We start from the raw sequence: 12,394 nt of genomic DNA on the forward strand, positions 1-12,394 counted from the left end.
GTTTAGATTTGCTCGATAGTGAATTAATAGAATTTGCAGGGCAATTATACAAGAACAATAGGACTTTCCAGCAAAGTAATCCCCGATCCATAGTGTAACTCTTACTAAAAAATGTTGGAGTCCAAAAATGCCACTTTTAGAGTGGTCAGCAAAAAGTCCGGATATTTGCCTTATCAAAGATTTTTGGGGAGTAATATCTGATAGAGTTTTTATAAATGAACGCCAGTTCACTACTAAAGTAGTTCTACCTTCTCACGTCTTCATCGCTCACTTTTCATCGAAAAAGAAATTAAACGCAATTTAAAATTCACTTAATTAATATGTATATATATTTTTATCTCTCTAGTGTATATAAATTAAAATAAATAATTACATTATATTCAATATTTTTTAGATATATACTTTTTTGTTTTTTATGTAATAAGTTTTACCTTTTTATAATTAATTGTCATTATAAGTTGTTGTGTTGTTTTGTTTTTGTTTGCATTATGAATAGCTTTAATTGCATACTTCTTCACTATCATTATTATTTGTATTTTATATTATTTCCACATACTGTTTTTAAGTTTTTTCTCATTATGCTCCAATGAGATGATTCCCTTTATTTCTCACATTAGTTTTTCTGTGTTTCATCATGATTTTGCACCGATCATTTTTGCGGCTCTTCTTTGTTTTTAGTATATTGCAGTTATGTAATTGTGTGTATATACTTGATTTATGTTCTTATATACGTAGGTATGTACTCATATGTATATGTGTGTATAAGTCCACCCGTTGCTCCCTTCACTTGCCTTTGCCTTGATACTAATTTATTTATAATACTTTTTTCGGTCCGCATTTTCTCTTTTCTCATTTCTTTTAGTTGCTTCTAGCTTCATCACTTCTCCCCTATGTCCACCACCCTAAACATCCATCTACATATACATACATACATTCATCCATCACTTAAGAACTTATTCAATAGCTACAATATTTAGGTTTATTATTTAATTATTCTTAGTTAGATAGCAAGGTTAATTAATTAACAGAAAATTTTAGATAATTAACGAGAACAAAACAGAAAAGTGCTAACAGTGTGGAATATTTATTTCGTTTTGAGTATTCAGTAGTAACTTGACGCCGAGTCACACATACATAGAGACACGCAGGCATATGTACTCATGTATGTGTGCGTTTGTGTTTGTGTGTGTGTAACAATCACTGCCATATTATTGAAACTTCCGTTGGCATCCATCCATTTTGTGTGGATAGGCAGTTTTTGTTTGGTTACTTTGTGGAAGGCCCTCAGGGTGTCGAAGGCATAAGATCCCTATAATTTGTGATATCTTCATCTTTTTCACTGCCACTATCGGTTTAGTTATTGTTTTAACGGTTTAACGGCAACTTAAAATTGGCTATGGTTGCATTTTGATTCGCTTCGGTTCTATTCGCTTTCTCTCTCTCTCTCTCTCTCACACACTTACTCATTAACGGTTTGCAGTTGCTGATTTTTGTATTGCTCGTAGTTTGCATGGCAAATTGTCATAAGAATCGTAAATTGTTTAGAAGTAGAAGTTACAGTAGATAATTGAAGATTATGGAGAAAAATGTGTGTACTGTTATGTATTGTTCGTTAGTTAGAAATTCGGTAAGCTTACGTTCCACATATGATTTATTGACTTCCCTTATGTATGTGGTATTATGTTCTATGCTACAATTTTCATATAAGAGTTAAAATCATTATGAAATTTTGTTTTTGTTGCTTTTTTCGTATGATATTAATAATTGATATATCATAGTTTTTTTATTTTTGTATTTCTGGCTATGTGAATACGTTCCACTAGTGTGCTCTTGTATACTTTCCATGCCTTTCGCGTTGTTTCCACTTAATATTGTACATACATACATTTTTGCTAATTATTTATTAACATATACTACATATGTACTTGGCTTGTAGATAACTGTACTAGTATGTAAATTATTGTATTTACATTTAGACATGCAAATATTACGTACAATGCATACATACATACATTATACACTGATTTATGGAGGATGCTAGGTTTCAGAAAATGATAAGACGATTGTTTGTGCGAAGGATGTAAATGAAAATTAAAGTGTGCATATGAAACAAAATTCAAGTTTTGAAACGCCTAAAACCATGATAATTTTGTTTTACCTTTCAAACCGTGTCTAGGTGTAAGTATAAAAACTAATACTAATGCATTTTGTCGTACTATAACAGTCGCTTGAACACAAAACCAATAGAAAAAACTAGTTTTCAATAAATAATGCAGGGTTTTTAACTTTCTTAAAATAAAACCTCCTCTTCACAACATTTTCTCATGTTTGTTTGCTTTTTTCTTTCATCTGAGAAAAATCCATTGCTTTCAGTGCAATAAAAATGCAAAAAAATAAACCCCAACGTGTAGCCGAACGAGATAATGTTGAATTGCGAAAGGAAATTAATTATAAATGCTTACGTATTTATTTTTATAACGACTGTTAGAAAAAGACTCGATTTCGTATATTTAATTTCAATGAACCTCGAAGGCTGATTTTTTTGTAATTTTTTTAACTTTGAATGATTTTAATTAAAACCATAATTTCAGAATGTGGATTTTGGAATGGTAAGATACTGAACTATATATGCCTTAAAAATATAGTGAAAATAGAGGTAATTTGCATAAATGTACATACATATTTCAATCCAAGTCGAGTGAAAAGAGTAACTTTACATTTTCTCCCACTTGGATAGAATTATATATATGTACATAAAGAAATCAATAAAATAAGCATTAATTGTTATCAAGCCGCCAGAGCTCCACAAATAAATCACAACTCACGCGTGCCACACCAAATATTTCACGATTGCCTCAATATAGATGGATAGTTTGCAACGCAGTAAAACAACCTGATTAAGTGTAGAAAAATGTCAATTGTTTCGAAAACTACCTAAAAGTATGCAAGCGAATTTTCAACTTTCTCGCATTTTGCTATAATTTAATTTATTAATTTAATTAGCAAGTGTGTGTATTTGTTTTCCAATATTAATAGTTTATTTAAATAAATTTCATAGCAATAAACATAAATAATAATAACATATTCACTAATATTGGACTTTCATTGTGTTTTTGTTGCTTTTCTTTTTCATATACTTGCGTATATATGTTTATATTATTAAATAATTATTTATATGTAATTTTAATTAATATAAATAAAGTATATAGCTTATGTGGTAAACTATACGAGTATGTGTAGCTGTCGGTATGCCAATCGGTATGCGAATTTCGTCAGCAGTCGGTTTGGAGCTATTGTAGTATGTGTTGTTGTGCTTGTTAAACTAAAGAATTTTGAAGGCAGTCAAGTCGAAAATTTCATTTACACTTAAAAATAAAAATTAAAAAAGAAAAAAAAAAATAACAAAGACAAAAATTACTTTCTCAACCACAGCGCACTTTCGGGCGTTTAAATTTCAGTAGGCGTTACCCATGCGGGCGGCAGTTATTCTAAATATAGTCTATCACTTTTTGTTTTCGAAACTATGAAACATTTTTAGAATTCGCATACATTTATAATAATGAATAAAACTTTCAAAGTTTACTTTTTTTCGTTTCCCATTTGCCAGATGTGTAAAATTCTTAATAATAATATATTTTAGTTAGAAAACAATCTATAAGCTAGTAATTTTGTTTTGAATAGAATTTATTGTTCTCAACGCGTTTACTGTACATTTATTAAAGCTTTCGTACAACTTACAAACCGTTACACAGGCAACGCCTACGCACTACTTATGAAGCCTATGCATGTACCCTGTGTTGCGCTGTAGTTGTGGTGAAGAATTGATTTTAACATTTTCGATTTAGATTTCTTTGTGTGTGTTGTAGAAAATTGTGAATATGTGTGTGTGTAGTAGTAGTAGTCAGCCGATTTACATACGTACGTTTATGTTCTATGAATTTAGATTTATGCATTACAGGTTTTTGCTTCGTTTTAAGTTTAATTTAGTACACGTTTTCGCCTTTCATTATTTACTAGGTGTTTACACAGCTTCTTCTTCTTCTTTTATGTAAGTCTACCTTTAGGATTATCATTATTATTATTATGTATAGTAAAATTGTTTACATACTATAAAATTATTATTACTTTATCGTGTAATTATATTTATATATATATATGTATGTATATATATAAATGAATATATATTGTTTAAAAGACACTGACTGTTTGACTGACTGCTGCGGTTGAGTTGGCATCGTTTTCATTTTTATTCAGTGCATGCACACTCGGTAGTCTTCGTCTATTGGATGCGTTCGGGAAATCTGCGCTTAGTAACACTTCAAGAACTTTAAATTAAAGCAATTTTTGAGAGAGTTTTGTTTACTTTTTAAGGACATGCTGCGTGAAAAGTTACATTTTACTTTGGATTTTCACAAAAGATTTTATAATATACATATAAATAATTAATTTTAATCCATTTATATAAAAATATAAGAACAAATCCAAAAAAATAAAGTATAAAAAGTTAAAAAAAAAATAAATATTTTTGAAAATCATACGCGTGAATTTTTAATGATTAATTCATCCTACTCACACTCCCCTCGCAAGAGCGCGCACTGCAAAATTGCAACTCAAGTCAGCCAGTCTCTTTTTATGTGTGCCATTTTCACTTTTTGTTTTTGTTTTTAGCTATGGTTTCGTGTTTTTACCTTGTATTCGTTTTTGCTTGTATGTATGTATGTATTTAATTTTATAATTTTGCATCTTTCAGCAATGGCACGACATATTTCAGTATACGATGTACTCCATTTCGAATTCTTTACCGTTATGCTTGTGGAAGATTCTTAGTTTGTATGATGCAATGCTTTTGAATTGGCTATTGGCTATTGAAGTTTGTCTTTTTGTGTTCTTCTTTGCGAAAATTTCCTCTTTGTATATGTATGCCAAAATTGTGTATGTGATTGTTTTCGATTTTGCTTTGTTTTGTTTTATTTTTGTAAAATGGCCCGGAAAATATTTTTCAAAATTTCGCTCTTATGTTTTATTGCAGCTATCTTTCTTCATCTTGTTGTTGTTGTATGTGTGGTCACGAATGGCCGTTTTCTGTCTGTTAGATTTTTTGTTGCATTTCTTTCTTATTTGTTGCTACTGTATGTATATTACTTTGCCTTATGTCTTTGTTTTTCACTAATATGCTCATTTATGTTTAAATTATTGTTTATCTACGCATATGTTTTACTAGGTTAGGGTACTTTTTTTTAGCTTAAACTTAGTTTTAGGTTTTGGTATAGCGTCATCGTTTTCATGTATCCCTCCAGTTCAGTAGCTTGCAGTGGCGGCCCTCTTGCTTGCACTGAATTTCTGTTTTTGCTGTTGTTGTGGATAGTGTCTTGCATTCAGCGCAGTGTCTAGCGTGGCCGGTTGCCTTTGTAGTTGGGATTCGGATGACGTCCTTGCGTGTGCCGTGGAGCAGCTGAAATGTTTTTTTATTAGGTTTTAGACAAATTTTGGGTCTTAAAAGAATTTCGCTTACCTGGTATCATCATGGTTGGGTACATGCCAGCTACGGGCGCCATTGCAGGCCGCAACTCGGTCGAGGGCGATCGGCGACTGTTCGGTAGAGCAACTGAGGGCTGAAAGTAGGATAAAAAGATTCATATAGTGAGGAGTTTCCATAAAATAACTTGACAGCTATATGCCATAGTGGTTCTATCTCAACACGTTTCTTTGGACAAATTCAACACAGATATATTTTGAAATAAAGAAGTTTTTCATACAAGAATTTTACTTGGATCTTTCAGTGGTCCGACATTGGGGTTTCTGACAAATGAGCAGCTTCTTGAGGAGAAAATCACGTATGCACAGTATCAGATCGATATCTCTAATACTATACACTAACTAGCATGCAAATGAAGACAGACTGACAGACGGATATGCTTAAATTTATTTAGCTCTGATGATTTCGAGTTGTATTTAAGGCATTTAAACAATTTTGGTAATTTTTGTCGTAAACCACTAACTAACGGATGCACAAAATTGACAGTTATGTATATCTTCGTATTAACTTACATGCGCATAATAGGTTTGACCGTATTTGATGTAGACACCTGATGCACCCGGTTGATAAGCGCTCAATAGCGGCTGGTGATGCGCGACAGTCGCCGCTACGGCGGCAGCAGCTGCATTCGCCACCTCCGCCGCTGCAGCACCACCTAACACCGCTGCTGTGGTGGCTTGTTGAGTGCCCGCGAGACCGGCTGCCGTGCCGCCAGCAGCAGCGGCGGCCGCCACCATACCGCCGTGTTGCAGTTGTGGTGGAATGTGTGCGCCACGCGCTGGTGTAATGTACAATGGTGTGCCGGTTGCGGTTGCAACTGTCTGATGATCACCACCACCGACCATACCGCTGCTGGCTATGCCGATGCCAGTGTTTATGTAGCCGCTTGCTGCTGTGGCGGCATAGCAATTGGGTGTGTTAGCACCACCACCGCCGCTCGAACCGACTATACTATTCGGCGATGTATTGTTGCTATTGTCGTTGCTGCTGGAGTTGCCAGTGCCTGGCGAGTTGCGTTGTGAAGCGCTGCGCCTGTATTCATAGGCGACACCACCACCGCTGCCTTTCTGACGGAACGTTGCTGCGCCTGCATTCAAGCGTATTGGTGGCTTGGCATCAGATGGCGAGTTGCTGTGGTGTACGTGGTAGCCGCTGTTGTTGTTGCTGTTTACGGCAGGCATGCTTGGTCCGCTGCCGTAACTTGGTGGACCGCTGAGCAATGGCGTTTGTGGCTTATCGCCGCCGCCGCCGCGCTTATTCATGCCATGCGGACGTGAGCCTTGGTAGCCGCTGTTTGGTGAAGCACGCGTATCGTTATTGCCGCCCAATAGAGGCGGTTTGCCATTGGCGGTGCCATTGTAGGACGTTGAGTTCTGGCGACTCAATGAATTGCTTGGATACGCTGGCGGTTTTTTGCTGCCACTCATATTTGAATTGTTGTTGCGCTTTTCGTGTTGCACATACGAGTTGCCATGTGGACTGCTCATAAGCGTTGTGCCACCATCTGCTCCACCGCTGACCGTGTAGTACTGCGGTGTGGAACTGCCACTGTAGCCACCGTTGTTGTTGCCGCCATTTGAGTTCATAATGGGTGGTGTGGAGAAGAGTGGCGGATTGCGCTGTGCAGTTTGAGTAGGTACAGAGTGTGGCGTGCTGGGCGCGGACTGTGAAGCGCTACCGCCGCCACTGTAGGCGGGCGTCACGTTGTTTGAACTGTTTGCACCGGTTGGTGTTGGGTGCGAGATGGCCGTCAGTGTGCTGGGGTCGACAATCGGTATGGCAGCTGGTCCAGGCGTGTGTACGGTGGAGCTGCCGTGCGTGGGATGTGCGGCAGCTGTAATGGGCGGGTGATGAGCATAGAATGGGGTGATCACAGCATTTGTTTGTTGTGCATGAGCTGCCGCGCTAGCCATGCTGGCCGCAGCTATTTGTGGCGCAGCCGTTGGTGGAACGCCAGATGCGTGTACTGGTGGTGTGCCGGCCGCAACACCTGCGGCGGCAGCGGCGGCGGCAGCAGCAGTGGCAGGCGCATAGGGAAAGATATTCGCATGCAATAGTGCCGCATGTTGGGGCAGCGTATACATGGCTGTAGCTGGGGCCGCTCCATTGCCAACGTTGAGATCGGTTGTTGTATTCACAGCTGCTGCTGCTGCTGCAGCTGCCGCTGCGGCTGCTGCACTACCTGGTGCCGGCGCTAGCGTGAGGGTGGGCACTGCGTGTCCCAATTGATATGTGGTAGTTGCACTGCCGTTGTTTGGGATGGCTGCTGTTACTAGCTGATGACCGCTGCTCTGATGATTGGTGTAATGTGAAGATGTCGGCCGCTTTACACGCCCTGTACCGAAATATGTTGTGCCGCTGTGTGTTTGATAGCTGTTCGTGGCCGCCGTGGTGTTAACAACGTGATGGCCACTAACACCAACATTGCTACCACCACTGCCTAAAGCTCCAACGGTGGTGTTCGACGACGGTCCAGCCGCCGCCGTGGCTGCTACAAGGCCATTCGCGATGTTGATACCGCTAGTAATGTGTGGTCCGGCCACGGGTTGGGCGGTTGCAGTTGTAGGTGGTTGTGGCTGTGGCGGTGCTGGTAGGAGTGGCGTTGCTGCGACAGCGTTCGTGAGCGCTTGCTGTGGCACGTAGTATGTCATCGGTTGACCCCAGTAGCCTGGAAGAAAATTTATAAATAAGTATTTTCTGATATTACGAAGAAGCCTTTACTTATATTTCGTATAAAAATTAACAGCTTTGCTTTACATGTACTATTAGTTCTATATTCACATAATCCCTTCTATTCGACTCCATCTTCATCAATATTTATCAACACTTACTATTATAGGCATATGGATGTCCGATTGGATAGGTGGTCATCGGTATCTGTTGCAGTTGACCATTCGCCGGTGCTGCTGCAGCGACTGTAGCTGCGCCCGTTACAAATTGATCACTCGAATATATCAATTGACCCGGATAGATGGGCGTACCATTGGCCGTGGCGAATTGTGCGGTTGGATAAGCGGCTGCGACGGGTACCATTGTAGCTGTACTGCCTGCTGCCGCTGCCGCCGGATATATGGCTTGTGCTCCAGCTGGTATCAGACCGGTGGCATCGGTGCGCGGTTGATTCGGATCAAATACAGGCATAAAATAGCTCTGCACTTCGCCCTCCTGTAAAACAGACAACGAATTGAATTGACATTTCAACTGTTTCTGTGGGGCGTGGCTTACAACTGGCGGTGGATAGGCATAGACCATGCCTTGTGGAATGGCATAAACGCTACCATCAGGCTGTGGAGTTTTAAATCAACGTCAATATAATCAATTTTAAAGCTACAGTTAAACTAGAAAATTCGCGCTTACCCCTTGCTGATATGTCGTGGTGCAGTACGGCGTACCACTGGGTGTGGTGGTGGTGTGAAAGACTGTAGAACCATCTGGTGCCTGGTAGCTTTGCGTGTATGTCCACGTTGTGGGCTTGGGTTCTTCGGAAGCGCGATTTTTCGCTTGTGTCGACTCGTTGGTACTGAAGGGTGTTGAGCGCGCCGAATGTGGTGTCTCGCGTTGTACCTGCACATTGACGCTACTCGTTGGCGTTTGACTGGGTGGTGGTGGTTGTGCTGGTGGCTGTGTTACCGTTGTCGGCTGCAGTTCACGCACACTTGGCGCATCCAAAGTTGTTGCATTCTGTGGTGTGGAGATAAAGTAACGTATTTTATGGGCAATTTTAGCAATTTCTTGCATTGGCCTACCTCACGCTTCGGCAGCTCATCCTTTTCCGCTGGTATATTCGGACTGGTGGCTTGATTTTTGAACTTTTGCACCTCGATTCGGTCATAACTTTTGGTGGAAGTTGTGGTGGTGATGCTCAAACAACCCGTGGCCGAGGTGTTGTCGCATTCATCAGCACCCGATTGCGTAGATGCTTCTGAAAAGCACGGAAAACATTTAATTTTTTTTCAATGCATCTTCAAATCGCTTACCTTCGGTGGCGTTGATCGCCATATCCAAGCCAATGCCGTCGCAGTTGACGTCGCCGCACATGGATACCGTTTGTGTAGAGGATTCAGCCACAGACTCGGCCAACGGTACGGTGGCGGCGCTTTCATTGCACGCGACGCTCATGCAATGCGTCTGAGTTTGGGGCGTTGGCGTAGCTGCTGGCGATTCGGCTGGCGAAGGTGTGGACATTTGTTGTGTGCTTTTATTCTTCTTTGTGGTGCTATCCAGCACTTGTTGTTGTTGTTGCTGCTGCGGCAACTGTTGTGGCGATTGTTGTTGTGCATAATTGGCGGTGTTGTTGCCCTGATTTGGATGGTATGTGGCCTGTTGGTTGGGTGGCAGATTGGACGGGTCAAAGTGATAAATTGAACTACAAAAGAATATTAAATATAGGTTAGGTACGGTTAAAGAGGTTATGCACATACTTGTAAAAAGCGTAAGAAGCAGTGTAAATGTGTTTGAAAACTTATATTTTAACAAGGAGATTTGTTTTATGAATTTATTGCATGGCTTAGATTCCGTTTTTGTTACTATTGCACACACATATAAACAAATACATATATATTGACAAAGACGAGAAGTTGTAGCGGTGCTTGCGAGGCAACTAACACAAATAAATACAGTTATGAATACAAAATGTGACATAAAATTAAAATGTATTTACATTCGGGGAACTTAATTACACAATTGTTAGCTTTTTTCTATTTATTACATTTTTCTTGTGACCAAAAGTTGTAAAATACATTTTAATTTTTTTATCAATACGAATGTGTGTGCTTGTTCGATGATGCCTCCAATTGTTTAAATCTTTTTTGAACATATACACAAGAGACTGTCTCACATAAGCCAAATATTTACAAAAAATGCTTTAAAACTTAATTAATATATTTTAATGTAATTAAAATATTTTTTTATAAATTTGCATTATTATTTATAACAATTAAGTTAAAAAAAATTATGCTGCAGTCTGTCTGAAGCGTTGCCGAGTGCTTGCACAGTTAGGATGATTTTGATGCGTTGGTGTTGACTCTGAGATAAAATTTTGATTATTGTTGTTATTGGCAGATAATTTACGAAAACAATTTCAGCATATCAAGTGTAGCTAAGAGTTTATGCAAATTAATTTCGGCAGAGCAGAAATGAGTTTTAATATAGAGTTTGCAAAATGTTTGGAAGCAGTGTGGCATGTGTGGATGATAAGCTTCGTGGGTCATGAAAAGACTAAATAAATATTCACAACACGAATACAGAGTAGCTTCGAAATCCACAAAGAGCTCAAAGTTCGTACATCAATCAAACGAAAATATAACAATAACACTGTGCAGCTAACGGCTGGGTATTGGACCAAACATTTATTTCGAGAGATTCAATCATAAGTTAACAGAAAATTTCTTTGTTTTTCGAAGTTAGCGAAATTAGTTTAGTATTTGATCTCGAAGTGCGAAACTGAGTTTTTCCAGTTATCATTGTAGGATGTATATTACTAAGAATTAAATATATGGGTTTACTTTTCTTATCACTTTTTATTTCAATGGCGTATACTATATGAGAACTGGATCTTCGAAAAAATAGAAACTTTATATTTCGAAATTACTTTTTTCATTATCACTCACTTTCTCGAAACAAAATGGTTTGGCGCGATACCCAGAAAATGTCGTTTTGCAGTGAAGTGTTATATTGAATAAAGACAAAGACAAAATCTGAGAAAACACTTTGATCAATGAATACGAATGAATGTGATTTTTGAAAAAAGTGTCAGGTCAAGAAATAATTTATTTCAGCAAAACATAATATTTGCAGGATCCCTGTTATTTGGAAAAAATACATATATATTGCCCGAGGAAAAATCGAAAGTCGAAAACACAAAGAACGAATTTTTATAAAAAATATTTACTATGTAATGTTACTGTTGTTTCAGCAACAGGAATTAAACCCGACTATCATAAGTTTCGGATTATTTTCTCTTATTAGTTATTTCAACTTTAGTATCACTTTTCACGCTTCTCTCGTTAGATACAATCACACAGTTGTTTATTCCACACAAAATTCATAATGTTCACCAATGGACTTATCCCTTTTTTCGGAATGTTTGAAATTAGAAAGATGTGCATATGTTTATTTACACAATGAGTATGAATTGCGTTAATTTAGAGCCTTGTAAAATGCCGTTATAAATGTAGCGTGCGCATAAGCTGAGAACATTTTGCAAACTTTACATATTCAACAGAAAGCTGACGCACAATCACAGAAAACTTGAAATGCTTTCTTAAACATTTTAATTGCTTTTCGAGTTCGAAATTAAAAGTATAATGCCAAATTAGAATATTAATTCGAACAGAACATTCGAAAGTAAAACTCGCTGACTACATTTTCACCCATATTTACCAACTGATCAAATTTGCCCCGGATAAAAAAAAATTAAGTATAATAATACAAGTATTTATTATCGGTTTGGTTGGACGATGACTTTCGTTTCGTATTTGGCCTAAAAATCGGTCCGATAGTTGTATGACTCTATCATTGACACATTTAATACCCGAAAAATGTGTGGATTGATATTGATGCTGATCGCCTTCAAAATGGGCTTATTTTGAGTCAGCACAAGCATTGCCTAATTCAATTTCAAAGCCTCGGCTGATGTTGCCGAATCAGCGAATTTTGGTTTCTTCGGTTTCGGCTCATTTTTTGGAACGCCATTCGCCAGTCTGTTGGACAGTTTCTACGTCATACTCATAAATCCACGTCTTATCACTAGTAATGAACTTTAATGTATCGTCATTAACACAGTGGATGGCATGAGGTAGGTTTTGGATGGCTTTGTGAAAGCTTTGAGCAACTCAAATACCTGTTTTGGAGACACAG

The 12,394-nt window shown here is 38.3% G+C and overlaps 1 protein-coding gene across 10 annotated transcripts in view; it reads right to left on the reverse strand.

The window, feature by feature from the left end:
• Window positions 1-299: 299 nt before the first annotated feature.
• The window catches only part of LOC105232719 (protein encore), a 64,865-nt gene continuing 52,770 nt past the window's right edge, over window positions 300-12,394 (reverse strand). For 9 of the 10 annotated variants that reach the window (XM_049458981.1, XM_011214515.4, XM_011214518.4 and 6 more), the window contains 7 exons: window positions 9,514-9,902; window positions 9,283-9,458; window positions 8,894-9,217; window positions 8,368-8,821; window positions 6,049-8,204; window positions 5,513-5,612; window positions 300-5,452 (listed from right to left, as the gene is read on the reverse strand). In XM_049458981.1, coding sequence (XP_049314938.1) covers window positions 5,388-5,452; window positions 5,513-5,612; window positions 6,049-8,204; window positions 8,368-8,821; window positions 8,894-9,217; window positions 9,283-9,458; window positions 9,514-9,902 — 3,664 coding nt within the window. In that variant the 3' untranslated portion in view covers window positions 300-5,387. The remainder of the gene's footprint in view (window positions 5,453-5,512; window positions 5,613-6,048; window positions 8,205-8,367; window positions 8,822-8,893; window positions 9,218-9,282; window positions 9,459-9,513; window positions 9,903-12,394) is intronic. The other variant, XM_029553057.2, reaches the window with a different exon arrangement.

Source organism: Bactrocera dorsalis, chromosome 5 (assembly GCF_023373825.1).
Source record: "Bactrocera dorsalis isolate Fly_Bdor chromosome 5, ASM2337382v1, whole genome shotgun sequence".
NCBI lineage: Eukaryota > Metazoa > Arthropoda > Insecta > Diptera > Tephritidae > Bactrocera > Bactrocera dorsalis.